General features: G+C 47.6%; 1 protein-coding gene across 2 annotated transcripts in view; it reads right to left on the bottom strand.

Annotated features, from left to right (window-relative positions):
• The window catches only part of SCARF2 (scavenger receptor class F member 2), a 67,135-nt gene extending 47,307 nt beyond the window's left edge, over window positions 1-19,828 (bottom strand). Inside the window, exons 1-2 of one of the 2 annotated variants that reach the window (XM_087705846.1) lie at window positions 19,545-19,828; window positions 7,916-7,974 (exon numbers count right to left, since the gene is read on the bottom strand). In XM_087705846.1, coding sequence (XP_087561972.1) covers window positions 7,916-7,974; window positions 19,545-19,828 — 343 coding nt within the window. The remainder of the gene's footprint in view (window positions 1-7,915; window positions 7,975-19,544) is intronic. The other variant, XM_087705848.1, reaches the window with a different exon arrangement.
• Window positions 19,829-23,465: the final 3,637 nt, after the last annotated feature.

Here is a 23,465-nt window from a genome sequence, read left to right as displayed (position 1 = left end):
GTCTATTTATAAGTCAATGGTTGCAACCATTTTTCACACTTAGCGACCGTTGCAGCATCCTCATGGTCACGTGATCACAATTTTGTTTGGCAACAGATTCATATTTATGCTGGTTTCAGTGTCCTGGGGTGACCTTTTGACAAAATATAAAAATTTTAATCAAGCCCACCCCGACCCCCCCGTCAATGGTGTCCCTCTTTACCAATCTGAAAATCTGGTCACCTTAGTTTATACAAGCAAGGGTTGTATTAGCTTTTTTGGCTGCTGCCACACACGGCTGTCTCCTATTTAAGCGATCTCGTTTGAAAGACAAGGTGGATTATAAATATACAAATATGAAAATGATGTATTCATTTAAAACCTCAAGGTTTTTGCTTGACACACCACAGACAGCAGGAAAGTGATTTTGCTGCTTCCTCTTTCCGATCCGGCTCTTGTGCCAGACTCTGCTAGCTTCTTCCCAGCCAAGTCCTGGCACAACCTGGCTTCCCCCTCCTGATCAGCCAGACGGTCAGCCAAGGGTTGCCCTCTGCTGCACTCAAATGTAGTCACATTATCATCTCTGCTGGCCTTTGTCTCTCCAATGGCACCCCCAATTCTGCTGCTTCTCCAGCCCCCTTGGGCCCCAGTGCTCTTCAGACTGACTTTGGCTCCATGGGACTGGCCAGTGCCTCCATCTGGCCTTTTAATGTTTGACTTTTATTTATTATTTTATTTTATTATTTTATTTTATATTTTATTATTTTATATTTTATTTTATATTTTAAGTTATTTTATATTTTAAGTTATTTTATATTTTAAGTTATTTTATATTTTAAGTTATTTTATATTTTAAGTTATTTTATATTTTAAGTTATTTTATATTTTAAGTTATTTTATATTTTAAGTTACTTTATTTATTTCATCAAGCATGTATTAGATTAGATATATATGTATATACATGATTTTGGACATTAGGACAGGGACGGTAGGCACGCTGGTGCGCTTATGCACGCCCCCTTTACAGACCTCTTAGGAGTGGAGTGAGGACCACGGTAACCAGTTTAGGATTGAAGCTGTGAGGGTTTGAGGATGTAAGAATAGAGTCAGGTAGAGCATTCCAGGTGTTGACCATTCTGTTGCTGAAATCATATTTTCTGCAATCGAGTTTGGAGCGGTTTTCCTTAAGTTTGTATCTACTGTGTGCTCGTGTGTTGTTGCGGTTGAGTTGAAGTAGTCATTGACAGGTAGGATGTTGCAGCAGATGATTTTATGTACTACGCTTAGGTCAGACTGAAGGCGGCAAAGTTCTAAGTTGTCTAAGGCCAACATTTCAAGTCTGGTGGCATAAAGGATTATGTTGCGCGCAGAGAAGTGGAGGACATGTCTCCCCTTCTGTGGCCCTGGGCCCTGCCAGGTTTGCCATATCCAGGGGGACTGGGAGAGTGTTCACAGCCATTCCATCTTCGCACATTTGTGGAGACTCCGTGTGTGTGTGGGGGGGGGGGGCTAACAAATTGCAGCCTTCTATGCTTCTTCCTGTCTCTAAGGTCCCTGGTGTCAAAGTCAGGGGCCTTAGAGACAGGAAGTTGGGGAATTCGCAGCCTGGGGAAGGACTCACCGTCCCTCAAAGCAAGGAGGAGGAGAGCTGTTGCTTGTTAGAAATGCAATGTCCTGCTCATCTTTTAAAAAATGGATTAGCAATAGCAATAGCAGTTCGACTTATATACCGCTTCATAGGGCTTTCAGCCCTCTCCAAGCAGTTTACAGAGTCAGCATATTGCCCCCACAGTCTGGGTCCTCATTTTACCCACCTCGGAAGGATGGAAGGCTGAGTCAACCTTTGAGCCGGTGAGATTTGAACCGCCGAACTGCAGTTAGCAGTGAGCTAAAGTGGCTTGCAGTACTGTACTCTAACCACTGCGCCACCTCGATTAGATCAGGGGTGTCAGACTGGATTTCTTTGAGGGGCAGATTAGCATTGTAGTTCTCCTGTGTGCCTCCCACCCCACCCCGGGCCCTATTTGGGCTGGCAAAGTGCTGCAGGAGACTGTCCAGGCTGAAATGGGCCATGTGTGTCCCCCTGTGCCCCATTTTAGCTGCCAGAGGGCACCACAGACTGGTCCTTTGCTGGCCAGATTTAAGCACCATGGGCCTTGAGTTTGACACCCCTGGATTGGATGATTGAACTGGCATAAAATACTTTTTAAAAAATATATTTCCATTTTTAAAAAAGCTGGAAAATCCTGGAAACATGGTTTGGAAAAGAGATGGGTTGCTACCCATTTGCACTACCCATTCACTACTAGGGTGAACCGGTAGTGCAAATTGCAACTGGATTGCTGAACCAGTAGGGACGGCAGGCTCAGCACACCCCCGAACTGGTTTCCTGGTCGCCACGGCATGTATTTTGGACATTTTTAATGTTCTGCACAGGGGTGAAATCCAGCAGGTTCTGACAGGTTCTGGAGAACCGGTAGTGGAAATTTAGAGTAGTTTGGAGAACCGGCAAAGGCCACCTCTGGCTGGCCCCAGAGTGGGGAGGGAATGGGTATTTTGCAGTATCCTTCCCCTGCCACCCCCACCAAGCCATGCTCACAGAACTGGCAGTAAAAAAAAAAAAATTCATCACTGATTCTGTGCATGCGCAGACCTATTTACGGGCAATTGCCCACACATGCAGAGTGCGGGCAAATCATGCTCACACCGAACTGGCAGTAATGGCGACAGAAACCCACCCCTGGTTTGGATCCTAAGGAATGTTGGAAGAAAACCCACCCATCTGGGTTCAGTTCCAAGTGGGGAAAAAGACACTGGAAACATGGAGGCTACTTGGAAAGATGGTTTAATGGTAGGCAGGATCACATACCTTGAGGTCCTGGGCAAAAGAGCACATGGAGTGGAGAGAGGAATATATTTATATGCTCTCTTGGGCCCTGCCTTAGAGTTTCCTGTTCCTGTACAAGAAATGTATCCCATTGGCTGTCAGACTCCCAGGGGGCAGGGGTCTTAGCTAACTTTGTAGGCTGTCTGAGTCCCAGGCTTGGTTGAGCCTTGCTGGGTGATGTAATCTTCCCAGGTGCCATGTGGTGGGATGGGTGGAGGACTAATCCTATCATGTCTCCAGGGCCATGTCTTAATCCCATCACCCTGAAGCTGAAGGGGACGCAGGGAGCTGCTTTGTCTTTAAAACCATGTTTCTCCTTTTCTCATCCAGGGAAACATAATATTCTGCCTTTTTAATATTTCCTAGGATATTTCATTCTTCTAGGAGAGGGGTGGGTGCTAACTCCTGTAAGGAGAGAGGTGCACAAGTGGCACCACCTCCAGCCTCCCAGGGGTGGGTTGCTACTTGCATTTCTACAAGTTTGGTGCCTCGAAAATTTTGCGTGCAGGCAAATTTGCAAATAAAAAGGTCTACGCATGCACAAAACCTTAAAAACATGGGTGGGGGGATAACTTTTTCCACTGAAAATTATTCTGCTCACGCGCAGAAGCAAAAAACAAGATGGCGGCCTTGTAGGAGAACCTATTTGGGGGTGTGGCAGGCATGGGTCGCTGCTGGTTCCAGCAACCCAAGCTGCCAAGTTACTACCAGTTTAGCCGAACCGGGCCAAACCCACCTCTGCTCCCAACCATTCACTTCTGGCTTGGCTTCCTAGGACAGAGGTAGGAACCTCGAGCTGCTTCCAAGTTGGATGTCCCCTCCCCCCCACCCACCCCAATCCAATGAATTTCCACACTATGTTGTTCTGTGGCTTTAGCTCCCCCCGCCCCCAAGCTCTGAAGACTAAACGCATTGCAAAATATGGCTGGGCAGGAAAGGAAGAGGCCTCCCCCCTGCCAGCTGGAACAGCAGCACATTGACCAGGAGTCTAAAAATAACTTCTCCAAGTTTTTTTCCCATCGGTGCCTTGGGACTCTAAGTCCCGAGAACGGCCAGCCTGCTTCGCCTTTCGGCCCCTCCCTCCTCTGCCTGCAAAAGACTGGAACCGGAACTTCTGGAGGCCAAGTTCCAGCCGAGCCAGGCGCAGACAATGGTGCACACAGAGAGACAGCTACGGGTTCCCTTCCTTGGCTCTCCACCGGAGTTCCAGGATCGGGGAGCCTGGCAGGGAGGCGACAGGCAGGCTCTGGAGCTTAGCGGTCAACCCAAATTCTGCTGCAAGAAAAGCCTGCAAAAATTAAGCTTTTTATTTTATGCGTACCACTAATCTGATACCTATAAACCAGTGTTTCTCAAGGTTGGCCACTTTCTGGCAACTCCCAGAATTCCCCAGCCCTAAACAATGAGTGACATTTCTGGTGAGCTTCTATGTAGCACTGGATATGTTCTCTAGGACATAAGTAAAGTTTCTGTCTTCTCCTGACCGATTTCTTCCAGCCCCCCTGCTTTAAATCTTTCAGGAAGTGACAATTTGTCAGGCAGATTCCAGTCCTTGACTTACGACAGTTCACTTAGTGACCGGTCAAACTTACAACAGCACTGAAAAAAGTGACCGTTTTTTTTCACAGTTACGACCTTTGCAGCATTCCCATGATCAAAATTTAGACCCTTGCCAACTGGCTCAAATTTAGGACGTTGCGATCCGCCTTTGCGACCTTCTGACAAGCGAAGTCAATGGGGAAGCCAGATTCACTTAACACCCGGGTAACTAACTTATCAACTGCAGTGATTCACTTAACAACTCTGGCAAGAATTGTCATAAAACAGGGGGAAAACTCACTGAACAACAGAAAATTTGGGGATTCAATTGTGTTCTTAAGTTAAGGATTATCTATATACCTCTAGTCCAGTGTTTCTCAACCTTGGCAACTTGAAGATGTCCGGACTGCTCTAGTCCTTGACTTTACAATGAGTTATTTAGCAGCCATTTGAACTCCCCTCCAAAAGATACTATTACCAAAGTTCTGACGGCTAGCCAATACTCCTCCTGGTCACATGATCACATTTTGGGGATTTGGCAAGGGGCCTGTATTTTAGGGCTGTTTGCAGCATTCCGTGGTTCCTTCTGGTTTTTGTCAAAAAGGCTTCATAGCAAACAATTGGTTCACTTAATGACCGCCACAAAAACGGTTGTAAAGTTGGTTCAGTCATATGATGAAACACTTTATGACCAGCACATGACATGAACATGATGTGTATCACCTCTGTAATGGTGATAAGTCGAGGACTACCGTATTTTCCCCCAAATAAGACTTAATCAGAAAATAAGCCCTAGAATGATTTTTCCAGGATGCTCGTAATATAAGCCCTACCCCAAAATAAGCCCCAGTTAAGGTTGTCAGCCAGCTAGACACTTTTAGAACTGTATTTCCCCCCAAAATAAGACCTAAGCAGAAAATAAGCCCTATTGCATCTTTTGGAGCAAAAATTAATATAATTATACCTTATTTTCAGGGAAATACGGTACCTGTAAAAGCTCATGGCGATGTACCCACCTCCAATTTATCCTCATCACAACAGCCCTATAAGGTAGGTTGGGCTGCAAAGAGGCAACTGGCCCAAAGCCACAAGGAACGACTGTGGGGGTGGCGGTGGACTAGAACCTTATGACAGTTAAGCCCCCACTGACCCTTTGGGGAAATAGGGTAGAAGCCGCAGCTCAGCACTCTGGAGCAAATGGCCCCATGCTCAGCAGTGGCACTCTTGGGGCTGGGAGGAGTGCGGTGGGGTGCAGGAGACTGGCATCAAGTGCATTTGTTGGAGGTGGCAATCAAGACCCCCATTCCCACCCCCAAAAGGACCTGGTCCCTGGGGACTTCACCACATCCACCCAGGCTCCTGAAAGTGGTTATCTTTGTCCATCTACCTTCCCTGCTTGGTTTCTGGCCCCTTTGTTAAGTAGTCCTGCCCCTCTCTAAGCCCAGCTCTTGACCTTTTGCTATGCACCCTCAGGATGCCCTCCTGGTTCTCACAATAGTTGGGGATCCTTGCCCACTGGACCAAGGCAAGTTATGGCCACAGGTGTACATCCTTATCTTATGCTCAGGACCAGGGTGCAATTCTGCATCCAGTCTGACCACAGTGGAAAAAGAGGAGACCGTTCAGAGGAGAGCAACCAAGGTGGGAAGGACCCCCGGAAGGAGAGCAGGAGGAATATCTGAAGCCCTTCTTCACCCTGCCCTACAGAACCAAAGACTGCAGGGAGTAGCACAAGGATTGTTCAAACTTTTTCCAAGACAAGAAAAAAGGGGCTGAAATTTCAGGGAAGTGAATTTTCGGTTGGGCGTCTGGAAGAATTTCTCAGCTTTAAGTGCTGTTCAACATGGGAACATACTACATTGTGAGGTGACTACTGGAAGAGTTTAAACAGAAGCTGGACAGCGAACTGTTGGGAATCAATTTAAGTGCATTCTGCAGGATTCTGGACTAGATGATCTCTGAGGTTCCTTCCAACCTTTCCTTTAAGGTAAAGGTAAAAGTTCCCCCTGTGCTAGTCATTTCCGGCTCTAGGGGGCGGTGCTCATCTCTGTTTCCGAAGAGCCAGCACTGTCTAGACATCTCCATGGTCATGTGGCCAGCATGACTAAACGCTGAAGGCGCACGGAACGCTGTTCCCATCCCTCCAAAGGTGGTCCCTATTTTTCTTCTTGCATGTTTTACTTGCTTTTTAACTGTTAGGTTGGCAGATGCTGGGACAAGTAACGGGAGCTCATTCTGTTACGTGGCACTAGGGATTTGAACCACCGACCTTTTTGATCGATAAGCTAAGCATCTTAGCCACTGAGCCACCACATCCTTTTCCATAGTAGGGTTCTAACAATTCATTTAACCAAGGAATGAGCAGCTCCATTTGCAATCTCATTCGTCTTTCTTGGGATTAACCTTGGTGAGTTTACTTTGATGACTTGACCTATTATGTCTAGTCCTGAAGATGTGACCTCGCTGAATAAGAAAATATTAGCAAGCAAACCAAGCTCCAGAGCACCAACAACCCCCCATTTTATGCAAAGCCAACCAATAAGCTAAGTTTATGCTTCAAAATACCACGAGAATCTGGAAACTAGGTTGCTTCAGTAACCAGTTAAGGCATACTGGACAAGATGAATCAGAACGGTTAGCCACATTGTTCAATATATTGACAATTTGTTGTATAAATTGGGTTAATTCAATGCAATCAGATTAACTGTGCTGCGTAAAACCACAGTGTGCTCCCTCCTTGAGACACAGACCTCAGCCCCAGGGGGTCTAGGACAATTTGCCACGGCCAGCTCACTCAGACCATCGCGTCACAGCCAAATTGCCATCAATAGTTAGACTTATATACCGCTTCATAGGGCTTTCAGCCCTCTCTAAGCAGTTTACAGAGTCAGCATATTGCCCCCAACAATCCGGATCCTCATTTTACCCACCTCGGAAGGATGGAAGGCTGAGTCAACCTTGAGCCTAGTGGGATTTGAACAGCTGAACTGCTGAACTGCAGTCAGCTGAAGTAGCCTGCAGTGCTGCATTTAACCACTGCGCCACCTCGGCTCTAACTCATGGCAGGAGAACTCACTGCGGAACAAAAGTTAGACTAAGAAATGGTGGAAGAGAATCATTGAAGAAAGGGTGCAAAAGGAGGGACAACATGAAAAGGGAATGATGAACATGAAAGGGTTTTTTGTTTATTTTAAATAAGTAAATTGAATTGCTAAATTGTCCCATGATGAGTTGCCCCATGGCAGGTTGTCCTGCAGTGAATTGCCGAGGTGAGTTGGCTGCAGCAAGTTGTCCCGTTCCACATTCTGGCCCAGGTTGATGAAGCAGTTAGTGAAGCAGAAATATTGGGGCTCCCGCAGCAGAGACCCCTAGGGACCCTTCCTCACAGTCACACACACACACACACACACACACTCCGGGGTCAGACCTTTGCCCACCTTCCTCCAAACTCCATGGAGGCTGTGCAGAACTTCTGACTGGCCTTGAAAAGGAGGACAGCTGAGATCTTACCTATCGGACACTCCTCCTCTTGCTGTCTCCATCCTGGGCAGCAAACAAATCCAGAGGACCTGCAGAGGAGACAAAACTCAGTTAGAGAAATTGCGAAGGATCGTCACATCTCAGGCCAAGCAAAAAAACACTTGCCAAGGCTCCTGAACACTTGGAAAGGCCCCCGTTTTTGTGAAAAATGGGTGGGAAATGGACTGGGTTTTTTTTGTGCAAAAATGGGGGCATTTTCCCCTTCTGCCAGCCCAGCTGAAGCTTGCAGAATGCTTCTGGAGGCTGGGGGAAGGGAAAAACGCCTCCGTTTTTGCGAAAAACAGCCTATTTCTGGGACCTCTCTGGGACTGGAATACGCACACCATTAAAAAAGGGGGGAAAATTACATTTTTTTCAATGAAGATTGTTCTGTGCATGTGCAGAACAGAAAATAAAGCTGGTAGCGTTGAGGATAGGACCGGTACGGTCACGTGTTCAGCTGAGTTACTACCTATTCGGCCGAACCGTACTGTACTGGTAGGAACCCACCTCTGGTCTCAGCACTCTGAAGATGGCAAACAAACGAAAATGACGGCTTATACCAAAGTAAGCAAACCACAGTTGTGAAAATACAACCAACAGCAACATGGCTAAAACCAGAGGAAAACTTCCAGCCACAAACCCTTTCCATCAGTCCCCTGATGGCTGCATCCAATTGTAAAGTTAGCACCCACCCTCCTCCTAAAAGAATGAAATATTTTGAGAAATATTTAGAAAGGCAGAATATTATATTTCCCTGGATGAGAAATGGAGAAACATGCTCTTGGAAAGCAGCCCCCACCTTTCTTAATAGCCCACAGCAGATGTCAGCACTTAAGAGATAAAGAAATAGATAGCTCTATTCATAAGTAAATTCCCTGTAACAAGGTCTGAACAAAGGTAAGATTAGCCCTCAGCCACAATAGGAATTGCCCAACAAGCCCCTTCATTGCATCAGCAGACCAAATTTCAACCAAACATAGCTCAGACAAACTGCTAGGATTTGTACATGGCTCCATGGGAGTCTGACACCAGCCAATAGAATATATGTCCTTGCACAGGAACAGGAAGCTCAAGTGCAAAATAAGGTATTAAACCCCCCCCCCTCAGCTCCATGGGTTCAGCTGTACCAGAGAACCATGTGTTTGGTGGTTCTTCTTCATCATTAAACCATAATTCCAAACAGCCTCCATGTTTTGGAAGCAATATCCATCTCAGTCATGAATGATGAGCTGTAGCCTCCAAAGGCTGCCCATCCCTAATTTGACATTTTTAACCATAAAACCTTAGGACTGAAAGTGACCTTGGAGGTTCTTCTAGTTTAGTTCCTGCCCAAGGCAAGAGTTCTTTTTTTAAATTGTTTTTTTCTATTAAATACACATCTTAGTGCTTAATGAACATTGTGTTGTCTGGGTAATTATTGCTTAATCATTATAAATTTACATTACTAACCCCCACAATCTTTTTTTTCAACCACTGGTAAAAATAGATTCCATGTTTGATAATGACTTGCATCTTCTCTCTGTTTAATTTCAAACTGTTCATTTCTACACAATCTAATCTCTTCCTTTTTTTGTAAAAAAAATATTTTTTCCATTTTCACAACATATAATCACATATATACTATTACATACCAACATCATTTATTATTATTAAATGTTTACATCAATTCATCTTACTATCAGCTCCCAAAACATAATTGTTTAGCTCTTCTGCTCTCCATACACCATATTTATCCTTATCCATCATTTTCTTCTCCCTCTTTCTCCTCCCCCTCCCTACCTCCTTTCTCCCCTCTGTCATCCTTCCCTACCCTACTTCCCCTTCCTCTCTCCTTCTCCTCTCCCCCCTTTCCACTCCTCCTCATTTCTCTCCACCTCTTTCTGAGGTGGCGCAGTGGTTAAATGCAGCACTGCAGGCTACTTCAGCTGACTGCAGTTCTGCAGTTCGGCTGTTCAAATCTCACCGGCTCAAGGTTGACTCAGCCTTCCATCCTTCCGAGGTGGGTAAAATGAGGACCCGGATTGTTGTTGGGGGCAATATGCTGACTCTGTAAACCGCTTAGAGAGGGCTGAAAGCCCTATGAAGCGGTATATAAGTCTAACTGCTATTGCTATTGCTCCCTCCTTGCCCTTTCGCCTATCCCTTTCTCCTTCCCCTGCCTCCCCTCTTTTCTTCCCACTCTTATCATTTACTTGGTGTATTTCAGCTTCTGAGCAAGCTCTGTTTTATGTTGATGGTATTTATAGTTCCTTTTCAATGTACATATTTCATTTTAACATCCTTTCTTGGAAAAAAGAGAACAAAAAGTGTATGTGTGTGTGTGTGTGTGTGTGTATGTATGTATGTATGTATGTATATACATACATACATACATACATACATACATACATACATACAGTTAGATAAAGTGCAATCTCATCTCTTCTTGACTATCTCTTCATCTCGCGGTGTATCTTCATTTTCCCAGTATTGTGTGAATATAATACTTGCTGCTGTGAAAACATGTAATGTTAAACACATACTTTTCTTATCCATTTTCTTACCAAGGACAGAGTTCTTATGCTCACATGATGGTGGGCATGCCTAGCCATAGCTGCCACTTTGCGAGCTGTCAGCTCCGGTGTGCCTGCCAGCTGATTTTCGACTGTTTACAAACTTCTGGTAGGCCCATTGGGCTCATTTTTCGCCCTCCCAAGGCTCCGGAGGCTTTCCTGGAGCCTGTGGAGGGTGAAAACACACACACACCGCCGCCCCGCCCATGAAGGAAATACCACACTCAGCTTAGAGGCAAGCAGTGTGGTGCATGTGAGGGGGGAGCGTGGAGTGTTGTGCATGCATGCACAGGTAGGTCTGTGCACGCACACATGCTATCGCACACGCATGCGCTCACATTTTTGGCACCCAACAACAAAAAGGTTAGCCATCACTGCCTTATATTATCCTAGACAAAAGGTGGTCCAATCTTCTTGAGAACCTCCAGCTATGAAACATTGCTCTCCAAAAGACGAGCTAATACGTATCGTCTTCATCTTCAAACAATTCATGGAACAACTGAAGTTGAAGTTGCAACAGCCCTGAAAAGAGTGACTTCTTATGATTGGTCTTATGACTTGTGACTGTTGTGGCATCCTCACAATCATGTGATCAGAATTTGGGTGCTTGGTAACCGGTATATTATTTATGACGGTTGCAGCATCCGTGGGTCACATGATCAACATCTGTGACCTTTCCAGACAGCTTCTGAAACATAAATTCAATGGAGGAAACCAGATTTGCTTAATGACTGGGTGACTCAGTTAACTGCAGTGATTCATGTAACAACAAAGGTTGAGACTTGGGGTGGGGGGAAGTTCAGAGAAGAGCAACTAAGATGATCAAAGGCCTGGAGACTGAAACATACGAAGAATGGCTGTAGGTTTTAGGTTTGGCTAGTCTAGAGAAAAGAAGAATTAGGGGGGACATGATAGCAGCATTCCCATACTTGAGGGGCTGCCACAAAGAAGAAGGGGACAACTTATTCTCCAAAGTATCAGAGGGCAGGTCAAGAAACAATGGTTGGAAACTGGTCAAGGAGAGAAGCAACCTGGAATTAAGGAGTAATTTCCTAACAGTGAGAACAATTAACCAGTGGAACAGCTTGCCAGAAGAAGTTGTAGGTACTTCATCACTGGAGGTTTTTAAAGAAGAGACTAGACAGTCACTTATCTGAAATAGTGTAGGTTCTCCTGCTTGAGCAAGGGGCTGGACTAGAAGACCTCCAAGGTCCCTTCTATATTCTATTCTATTCTATTCTAATCTATATTATATTCTATTCTATTCTATTTTCTATATTCTATCCTATCCTATCCTATCTTCTCCTCTCCATTCCATTCCATTCCATTCTATTCTATATTCTATACTATATCTTATCCTATCTTATCTTATCCTATTCATTCTATGCTATGCTATGCTATTCTGTTCTATTTTCTATATTTTATCCTATATTCTTCTTATCCTATCCCATCCTATCCTCTCTATTCTATTCTATTCTATTCTATATCCTATCATATCCTAATTCCAATTCCATCCCATCCCATCCCACTAACTCTCCCCCTCATCTTGCAGCTCCCTAGCTGCCCAGCACTTCTCCCTCTGAAGAAGGCATTCCAATGCATTCCTGTTCTTCTGAGATGAATGGAGAGAGCAGGGAGGCTGCACAGCACAGAGAGATGATGCAGGAGGAAAGAAAGGAGACTCACTCACACCCATTTTTTGCCACTGAAATGGATGCAGGAAAACCGCACTCTGCCCAAATGAATTTCCCTTGGAAGGCGATTCTAAAAGCAAATGGTCTTTGCTCTCACACTAAATAGTAAAAAATTGATAGGGGAAAAATGCAGGCGAATTCTTTCTGCAGGGTCTTGCAAATAAATGTCGAACTTTGACTTGTGAAAGCAGTTGCTGCTAAAAACAGCTGACACCCCAAACCCTTCTCCCTCACTTGGCTTTGCACAGACAGGAGGACAGGCAGAGATTATTAATAATACTATAGGACTGACAGTTTCCCAAAAGCAAGCAGAGAAATCCATCTGTCTGGAGTTTCAGGATGCAACTGAAAGAATGAGTTTAATCTTCAGCTGTTGGGGCTGATTTGGGAGCTTCTATTTATCTATGGAATTCATACAAAAAATAAATAAATAAAAGAACCTTTCTTTGAAGTCATCGCTTTCTGACCTCAGGGACTCAACCATGGAGGATCTAATACAGTGGTGGGTTTCAAATTTATTTAGAACCTCTTCTGTAGGTGTGGCCTGCTTTGTGGGAGTGGCTTGCCACCTATGTGACTGGGTGGGCGTGGCCAACTTGTAAAATGTGGTGAAACTCACTTAACAACGCTCTTGCTTAGCAACCAAAATGTTGGCTCAGAAACTCTGGCATTTGAAGCATGCAAGTCTTAAAGCTGTCAAGTTACAAGACCCTTGCACTCCTAACCCTTTAGAAAAAAAACTCCAGGGGTGTTCAAACTTGACAGCGTTAAGACTTATGGACTTCAACTCCCAGAATTCCCCCTCTCGCTCTTCATCTTGATGATGTGTGGATGGACGGGGGGAGGGAGCTGGAATCGGTTCTAAACAGCACTGTAGATTTGTGGAATCTCTTCTATAGAAAAGGTTAGAACTGGCAGAAACCCACCCCTGCCACTTTATAAAGCCTTAGTAAGGCCACACATAGAATCCTGAATCCAGTTTTGGTCACCAGAATACAAAAATGGTGTTGAGACTCTAGAAAGAGTTCAGAGAAGAGCAACCAGGATGATGAGGGGACTGGAGGCTAAAACATACGATGAACAGTTGCAGGAACTGGGCATGGCCAGTCTAGTGAAGAGAAGGATCACAGGAGACATGATAGCAGTCTTCCCATATTTGAGGGGCTTCTGTGGAGAGGAGGGGGTCAAGCTATTTCCCAAAGCACCCGAAGGCCAGAAAAGGAAGAATGGATGGAAACTGAACAAGAAGAGATTCAATCTGGAAATAAGGAGGAATTTCCTGACAGTGAGAACAATCAACCCAGGGAACAGAAGTTGCCTTCAGAAGTTGTGGGAGCATCATCACTGGAGGCTTTCAAGAAGAGACCATCTGTCAGAAATGGTGTAGGGTCTCCTGCTTGGGCAGGGGGTTGGATTAGATGACCTACAAGGTCCCTTCCAGATTCTATTCTATTCTATTCCATTCCATGTCCTAGTCCTAGTTCTAGTCCTAGTCCCAAAGCCGTGTGCTCAACATTTGGGTGCATGGCAACTGTCATGCATTCATTGCACATCCCAGGGTCATGTGATCGCCACCCGCAGTCATCCCAGCCAGCTTCTGAGAAGCAAATTCATTGGGCGAAGGAGACCTGGATTCCATTAAGGACCAAAATTAACATCTGCAATGAATTGCTTAATAACAGTGGCAAAAGAAAAGGCTATAGAATTGGGTGTGACTCGCACAACAACTGCCTTGCTTAGCAATCAAAATTCAAATCGCAAATGAGGTCATAAATTGGGGATTGTAGCTGACCAATCATCTAGAATTGGAAAAACTGCAGTCCAACCCAGCATTTAGGAGGCTGCTTCCTTCTGTTGGAGTCCAGACTGGTTTAAAGGATGACCCGCAAATTTAGAGTAGTATCCTGGTGTCAGATTAAAATAGAATAGAGTAGAGTGGAGAATAGAATAGAAAAGAAAAGAATAGAAAAGAATAGAAAAGAATAACATAACATCACAACACAACACAACACAACAGAACGTAACATAACGTAACAAGTTGGAAGGGACTTTGGAGGTTTTCTAGTCCAACCCCCTGCTTAGGCAGGTAACCCTATACCATTTCAGACAAAGAGTTGTCCAATCTCTTCTTTAAAACTTCCACTGATGGAGCATTTACAACTTATGGAGGCAAATTGTTCCACTGATTAATTGTTCTAACTGTCAGGAAATTTCTCCTTAGTTCTAAGTTGCTTCTCTCCTTGATTAGTTTCCACCCATTGCTTCTTGCCCTGCCTTCAGGTGCCTTGGAGAATAGCTTGACTCCCTCTTCTTTGTGGCATCCTCTGAGATATTGGAACACTGCCATCATGTCACCCCTAGTCCTTTTTTTCGCTAGATTAGAAAATACCCAGTTCCTGCAACCGTTCATCGTATGTTTTAGCCTCCAGCCCCCTAACCCTCTTTGTTGCTCTTCTTTGCACACTTTCGAGAGTATCAACATATTTTTTACATCATGACAACCAAAACTGGATGCAGTATTCTAGGTGAGGTCTTACTACGGGATTATAAATGCAGAGTCTGGAGAACCGGTAGCAGAAATTTTGAGTAGTTCAGAGAACCGGCAAATGCCACCTTTGGCTGGCCTCAAAGTGCAGAGAAATGAAGATTTTGCAGTTTCCTTCCCCTGCCATGCCCACCAAGCCACGCCCACAGAACCTGTAGTAAAATAATTTGAATTTCACCACTGCTATTAACACTTCACTTGATCTTGATTCTATCCCTTTATTTATGCCATAAATGAGTTTGGTGATTCTTTTCAGTCCAGCCTCTCTCACATCTGCACATCTGGCTTCATTTACGCCCCATCTACCTGCAACTTTGACGGCCTCGAGATCAAAAGAAATATGTACCAATAACAATATATGCCTCATTGCGAGACATGGGATTTCATCCAAGGACCTGGTATCAGATGAGCAATAAAAACTTTTTATTCCATGTCGTTCTTTAATTTAAAAAATGCAGGCTGGAGGTTTGGATCTTGTATTTTTATTTATTTAATCTTAATGGCTCTGTTCTTAATCTAGCTTCCCCATTCTGCTTCTGCACTTCCCCAGGAAGGGCTCTTCAAAGGCCGCCTGTTAAATATTTGGACCGATAAAAGAAAGAGTAAAAATAGAACTGGCCCATCAGTGGCCATTCAAAGAATCTCCCTCAATCTGGGAGCCAGAACACAGTTTCCACACTCCCTGTTCAGAATGGACAGACGACTCTGGCTGGGGATGATAGGAACTGAAATCCCCCATCCCCAGAGGGGATCCTGTTGGGGAAGGCAGACCTACTGCAATGAATAAGGAGGGGACCTACTGCAGGAAGTGAGTGAAACCACCTTTGAACCATCTTGGTTGTGCCAAAATCTATGGATTGATTTCCCAGCAAGCTGAGCCTGGCCCTTGGATTGCCAGGGGTGCCTGGGTGGCAGCAGAGTCTGGCTTGATTTCTGGACAGTGGGGGAGGGAGGGGCATGTGGTTTAGCATGCCATTCTTCATGGACACTTTATGGACACGGGGGGGGGGCAAGGAGCTTGAGAACAATCCTGGGGGAATCCCCCTGGATAGCTTCAAGCAGAAAAGGGATAACTCGCCACAGCCAACTCACCGCCGTACAATTTAACAATTCAATGACTTGAAATAAAAGTCATTTCAATGAATTGAAATGGCTTTTATTTCACATTTCATTATGTCCCTCCTTTTGCATCCTTTCTTTAGCAATAGCAATAGCACTTAGACTTCACGGTGCTTTACAGCCCTTTCTAAGCGGTTTACAAAGTCAGCCTCTTGCCCCCAAGAATCTGGGTCCTCATTTTACCAACCTTGGAAGGATAGAAGGAGGATCAAACTCTTGGCTCTGGGCCTGCAATAGTACATTCTAACCACTGCGTACCATGGAAGGAAACAAGGAAGGAGGGAGAGGAAAAGGAACAATAGCAAAAGCACCTACCTCGGAACGATGGGAGGCTGAGTCAACCTTGAGCCAGTCAGGACTGAACTGATAACAATTGGTAGAATTGCATTCTATCCACTGCACATCATGGAAGAAAGGAAGGAAGGAAGGAAGGAAGGAAGGAAGGAAGGAAGGAAGGAAGGAAGGAAGGAAGGAAGGAAGGAAGGAAGGAAAAAAGGAAGAACAATAGCGTATATACTGCTTCACAGTGCTTTTCAGCCCTCTCTAAGCAGTTTATAGAGTTAGCCTGTTGCCCCCAACAATCTGGCTCCACAGTTTACTGACCTTTGAAGGATGGAAGGCTGAGTCAACCTTGAGCCTGGTGAGATTTGAAGTGCCAAATTGCAGGCAGCCAGCAGTCAGCAGAAGGAGCCTGCAGTTCTGCACTCTAACCACTGTGCCACCACGGCTCTTTAATGATTCTTTCTACCATTTCTTTGATATTAGACTAACTCTTGTCCCGTGGCAAATTGTCGCATTGGCTGTGGGGAGATGGCTGTGGCAAATTGGCATAGAACCAGCTTCAAGAGATGGTCTTCTTCTCATATTCCTGTGATTTCCTTTTAACTGGGTTTTCACTTAGCAATTTCATTCATTTCGTTTACTATTTGCAACAAAGAGCAACAAGGAGCAATGAAAACCAAAATAAAGTAAAAAAATACAACTATGTTGGAGAGAAAATCAATGGAGGGAAGTTAAGTAAAACACAATGACCCCTGGATACAATCCACTGCCTCTCCAGGCCTTTAATCATCTTAGTTGCTCTTCTCTGAACTTTTTCCAAAGTCTTAAGCTCTTTTTTGTAATGTGGTGACCAAAACTGGATGCTTCTGGACAAGACCCTTATGGACAAAAATTCAAACATGTGCCATCTTTGATTTCCTGGGTTGGCCTGTCTACGGCCTGCCCATCCCCTGCCTGCCTACAGGTGCCTGAGGCTGCCAGCACAGTGCTTCTCAACCTGCCTCTCTTACTCCAACTTCTGAACACTTTCTGACCTTCTGCCCCCTCCCCCCACTGGCCTGTCTGACACCCACAATGGTTTTCCTGGGAGAGAGAAAGGGGAAGGTGGCATTTCCCCACCTTATGTGGGAGAAAATAGAAATGTTATGCCAGTCTCTGTACTATTGGCCTCTGTGGGGGAGCAGGGACCTTTTAAAGATTCTGAGAGAAGATCATTACTGTTGAGTAATTTCTTTGTTGATGTAAATCAACAGCCTAGAAAACAGCAGCACGTTAAGCAGCCCTTCCGAACACTGTTTACATACACCAATACATTTGTTATTTTTGATTAAAAGAAGAGTTTTTAAGATGGGACCACATTTTGCTGATATCCTGCTAAATTTAGTTTGACTGAAGCTTGGTGAGGCTCCCCGTGGTTGGGGGCAAACTCACACAGAGCCCACCTTTATTCAAACATATACTAATCCGCATTGTGGCTTCCCCTGCCAAAAGGGACATCTACCTTTCAGATGTCCGGAAATTTCTTTTGCATTTCTCTGAGGGAGGCTCTCCTTTGGCAGAGATAGAAATCATTATGGCAAAGTTTTTGTGCCTTTTTTCCACAGGGAGTTACCCAAACTCATATCAAAAACTACATACAGCAGGTCCCATTAAAGACCATTACAAATCAATCAATCAATCAATCAAAAAAACAAACAAAATAAGATAACTTGTCCTGATTCTCCCTACGTTTAGTAATTTAGTTTATTATATATTGTATAGGGGAAATCTATATTGTTGCTAAGAATAAACAAACAAACATCCAGGACATCAGCCACACAGTGTTTTGAGTTTTACTTTGTTAATGCTAGTTGACACATCAATGGAAAAGCACACCGGAGCTGCAATCCCCAAAAGTGTGCTGAGTGCCAGCTCTCTCCTCCTATGGGGTTTTTTGAGATGGAACTGAATGGGCTCATCTGGAGGATCTGGTTTGCTAATATTTAAGAAATTTTAAAAAATTGCCATGTTAGGAAACCTGCTCCGAGCAATCAAGGGTCCAGCTGCTTCTAGCTTCTTCTGCTGTTGCAAGCAAGCAAACTCCTCATTTGTGTGAACCCCCATTTCTCTAAGTCTGCAATCAAAACTGATTTTTAAAAATTTGATAGCAACAAGAGCCCACAATCTGCAAGAGCGAGGACATTCTCTAATGCCCACAAAAAGCTAAATTGCACCCTCTTCCTTTCCACGGGTTTTCTTCTTCCATTGCAAAACAGACATTGTCTGGGTAGGAACAATGTGGGCCAGGGAAACTTGAGGGTTTGGGGGGGGGGGGAGACAGAACGAGGCTCAGCCAAAAATTCCACCGCAGAATCTGCAAAGGCCTCCGCCGAAGAGAGCTTGTTTGCGAGACTTTAAATCAAAAACAGATGTAGCCTCGCTTTCCACTAGGTTTTAGGTTACACTTGGAAGGGGAGGGTTGGGGAGGGGAAGGGGGGGGCGCCGCGTTAGTTGTTGTTCTTTGAACCTCATGGAAAAAAAGGGGGGACTTATTGGGTCTCCCAAAACCTCGGCGCCTGACTTTTATATGTGGAGTTTTTTTCGTTCTGGAAGTCGTGCACTCGCTGCCCAACATGGCTGTCAGCGAACAATGGGGGGCTGGGGGGATTTTCCCTCCTCCCGGGCACTAGGAGGAAGGGACCGAAATCCGCTTTCTGAGCCGGGATGCGCGGATGGGTTAGCGCGGCAGAAAGCGGTTTTTGCTGGGAGGGAAGGAAGCGAGAGCGAGAGACGGGGAAGGGGAAGCTGGGTTGCTGCTGGCCCCCTTCCCTCGGAATTTAAACACGGGCGTTCAAGAAGGTTGCAATTAGCGCCCCTCCATGGGACGCCCCCCAGCTTCTGCCCTGCTCAAGCGGCTCTCTAACTCAGGGGAGCCCCTCGCCCCAAACGGGCTACCTCCGGAGCTCTAAGGAGAAGCGCCTAGAGCAAAACTTGCCGGGGGGTGGGGGCGGCGTGTCAAAATGCGCTCGGGCCACGGGGGGGGGGGCACCGGGACTGTCAGCGGCAGGGGCGGGATGAGCTCTGCGTGCGGGGACCCTCCACTGGCTCCGCCTGGCCTTTGGGGGGGGAGGATCCTCGCGCCTCCATGGCCCCCGTCGGGGTGGCTGGACATCCCCCCCCGGACCGCCCCGGTTCCGCAGCCCCGGACAGAGAGGGAAGGTTGAGTGGGGAATAATGCCGCCTTCCTCCGCTGGGAAGCCGGAACCCCTTCTCGGCCTGGGAGGGAAGGGGCGGCGGCGTTCCCGTGAGCAGCAGGCGCGGGAGCTTCGCCCGCAACTCTGGCCGGGATGAAGCGCATCTCCCGCCCCCCAAGCCGGACCCCGAGGACGAGCCAGCGGAGCCCCCCCCCTCCCGCCCGTCCCGCCACTGCCCAAGGAGCCTCTTACCCCGGCGCCGGACAGACGTTCCTCCCGCGCGGACTCAGCTCCTGCGCATCCCCGCCGGCCCCGAAGAGCAGCAACAGCGGCAGGAGTAAGAGCCGCGGGCCGAGAGTCAGGAGCGCCCGACCGGCCCCCGCAGCCGCTGCCCCGCCGGCGAGCCGGGCCCTCGGCGGCGTCTCCTCCATGCGTGAGGAGCTGCGCTCTCCTGCGGCCCTCCTGGGGCAGCTGGGCTCCCCGACGGCGGCTCCTCCTCTGCCTCCTCCTTCTCCTCCGCCTGGCTGCTCCAGCATCCCGGCCGGAAGCGGCAGCGCGAGAGCAGCCGCCGACGCCCCCTCGGCCCTCGGTCCCGGGCGGCGGCAGGAGCAGCTGGCGGGGCGGCCAGACAGTCAACGCTGCCCCGTTGCCCCGCGCGCCCCAGCCGCCCAGGCGCTCCGGATGCGCCTCGGTGCCTTTGGCTGCGAGGCTCTGGGGCCGTGCAAGAAGAGGGGAGGGAGGGAGGGAGGGAAGCCCCGGCCAGCCCGGCCTGCCCGGCCGCTCTGCTGCCCTCCGAAGCGGCCGCCGGGGTCCCCTCTCCGCGGCTTTGGGCGCTGCGATTCCCCTGCCAGGGAGGCTGGCCTGGAAGCGGCGGCACTTGCGGGGGTCGTGTGAACGGACGCCCTTTTGCGCTTGCGGGACTTTTGCGGGCGTGGCTGGGACTGGATGCCCGGGACTGGCCGGTGCAGATTGTGGGATTCCCCGAACGACCCATCCTCAGTGCCCGGATCTCGGGGAATTATCTCCAGTAGTTTGAAGGCTGAAAACCAAAGAGGGAAGTTCACAGAAGGTAAACCCCAAGAATTCAGGAGAACCAAAGCAGAATCTGAGAGTCCCTCAAACGGTTTGGCCTCTGGTGGCCCTCAGCTGGTCTGTCTGGGAAGTTAAGCAGGGTTGGGTTGAAGCTAATTGCCTCTCCCAAGCTTGTAGGAGACACTTCCCGGAAATTTAGTTTAGTTTAGTTTATACTTTATTTGTATGCTGCCCTTTTCCCTGGGGGGACTCAGGGCGGCTCACAATTGGAGGGAGGGGAAAGACAGACAAGTTACAAACATAGAACCATACATCATTAAAAACACAACAGTCATACCATTCGAGTGGGGTTACAAATCACTAGCCCCAGGCCTGTTGGAACAGCCAGCTTTTAAGGGCTATGCGGAAGGCCTGGAGGGTGGTGAGGGTGTGAATCCTCACGGGGAGTTTGTTCCAGAGGGTCGGAGCAGCCACCGAGAAGGCTCTCCTCCGGGTAGTTGCCAGTCTACATTGGCCGGCTGATGGAATTCGGAGGAGGCTTAATCTATGGGATCTTATTGGTCTAGAGGAGGTAATTGGCAGTAGGCGGTCTCTCAAGTACCCAGATCCAATACCATGCAGGGCTTTGTAGGTGACAACTACTAGCCAAGGCTTTGGATTAACTCCATGTAAAAAAGATGTTGAGACTCTAGAAAGAGTGCAGAGAAGAGCAACCAGGATGATGAAGGGACTGGAGGCTAAAATACATGATCGGTTGCAGAAACTGGGCATGCCTAGTCTAGGGAAGAGAAGGACCAGGGGAGACAGGAGAGCATCTTCCAGTATTTGAGGAGCTACCACAGAGAGGAGGGGGCCAAGCTATTTTCCAAAGCACCCGAAGGCCAGATAAGGAAGAATGGATGGAAACTGACTAAGGAGAGATTCACCCTGGAAATAAGTAGGAATTTTCTGACAGTTAGAACAACTACAGTAATCAGTGGAACAGCTTGCCTCCAGAAGTTGTGAATGCTCCAACACTGGAAGTTTTTAAGAAGATGTTGGATATCCATTTGTCTGAAGTGGTGTAGTTTGAAGTTTGAAGTTGAAGTTTTGTTTTATTTATATGCCGCCCTATTCCCTGCAGGGACTCAGGGCGGCGAACAACTCAAACGGGGAAGGGAACATACAAATACAAGACACCCATTTAAAATAACCAACAACCATACCTGTCGAGAGGGGAAGAGAACTCATCAACCCCAGGCCTGCCGACACAGCCAGGTTTTAACAGCTTTTCGGAAGGCCGGGAGAGAGGTGAGGGTCCGAATCTCCGCGGGGAGTTCGTTCCAAAGGGCTGGAGCTGCAACAGAGAAGGCCCTCCCCCGGGTCGTAGCCAGATGGCATTGGCTGGTAGACGGGATCCGGAGGAGGCCGACCCTGTGCGAACTAATGGGTCTTTGGGAAGTAATTGGCAGCAGGTGGTCTCTCAAGTACCCAGGTCCAATACCATGAAGGGCTTTATAAGTGATAACTAGCACCTTGAAGCGTATCCGGAGACCGATTGGAAGCCAGTGCAGCTCACGGAGGATAGGTGTAACATGGGTGTATCAAGGTACACCCACAATCGCTCGCGCGGCTGCATTCTGGACAAGTTGAAGTCTCCGAATGCTCTTCAAGGGCTGCCCCGTGTAGAGCGCATTGCAGTCTTGAGGTCACGAGGGCGTGAGTGACTGTTGCGAGTGCCTCCCGGTTCAGGTAGGGACGCAACTGGTGCACCAGGCGAACCTGGGCAAATGCCCCCCTGGTCACAGCCGACAAATGATGTTCTAAAGTCAGCTGTGGATCCAGGAGGACTCCCAAGTTGCGAGCTCTGTCGGAGGGGTGTAAAATTTCACCCCCCAGCCTGAGTGATGGAATACTAACCAAATTTTTGGGAGGGAAACATAACAGCCACTCGGTCTTGTCTGGATTGAGCACAAGCTTGTTAACCCCCATCCAGACCCTGACAGCCTCCAGGCACTGGCACATCACGTTGACCGCTTCACTGAGTTGGCACGGGGCAGACAGATACAACTGAGTATCGTCCGCGTATTGATGGTATTTTATCCCATGCCGTCGAATGATCTCACCCAGAGGCTTCATGTAGATGTTAAACAGGAGTGGGGACAGGACCGAACCCTGAGGAACCCCATATTTCAGGGGCCTAGGGGTCGACCTCTGCCCCCCGACCAACACCGACTGCGACCTGTCCGAGAGGTAGGAGGAGAACCACCGGAAAACGGTGCCTCCCACCCCCACCTCTCGCAACCGTCGCAGAAGGATACCATGGTCGATGGTATTGAAGGCCGCTGAGAGGTCAAGGAGCACTAGGATGGAGGGATGACCAAAGCGGTTTCTGTGCTGTAGCCAGGCCTGAATCCAAACTGAAAGGAGTCCAGATAATCGGCTTCATCCAAGGACCGTCGGAGTTGAGAGGCCACCACTTTCTCAACAACCTTCCCAATAAAGGGGAGGTTGGAGACTGGACGGTAGTTGTTCAAAATGGCCAGATCCAGCGATGGCTTCTTCAGGAGGGGTCTCACCACCGCTATCTTCAATGCCGGTGGGAAGAAGCCCTCCCGAAGAGAGGCATTCACCATCGCCTGGATCTAGCTGGATCTAGCTCCGTGTCACCTCCTTGCTGTTCGCGACCAGCCAGGAGGGGCAGGGGTCCAGTAGATGTGTGGCAGCACTCACCGCTCCCATGGCCTTGTCCACTTCATCAGGGGCAACAGGTTGAAAGTCAGTCCAGAGATGTCGGTCAAGACCTTCCCCCGGTACCCCGGTTGGCTCTGCGCAATTGGAGTCCAGGTCCATCCGAAGCCGAGCAACTTTGTCCGCGAGGAACTGGACATATTCCTCTGCTCTACCCTGTAAAGGGTTATCTGCAACCCTCGTATTTAGGAGGGAGTGGGTCACCCTAAACAGGACGGCAGGGCGGGACTCAGCAGATGCTATCAGAGCGGCAATATAGTTGTTTTTGGTTGTCCGTATTGCCGAGAGGTATGCTCCGATGCAAGCTTTTAATAGTGCTCAGTCTGACTCGGATTTACTGGACCTCCAGCGGGGCTCTAGGCGTCTCTTTTGGCGCTTCATCTCCCGGAGGTCCTCGGTAAACCAAGGGGC

Source organism: Thamnophis sirtalis, unplaced genomic scaffold, assembly GCF_051295495.1.
Source record: "Thamnophis sirtalis isolate CommonGarterSnake01/CBP01778 unplaced genomic scaffold, rThaSir2_p1.2 scaffold_2, whole genome shotgun sequence".
Lineage (NCBI taxonomy): Eukaryota > Metazoa > Chordata > Lepidosauria > Squamata > Natricidae > Thamnophis > Thamnophis sirtalis.
Note: the sequence above shows the minus strand (reverse complement) of the source record. Positions and strands in the feature narration are given on the sequence as shown.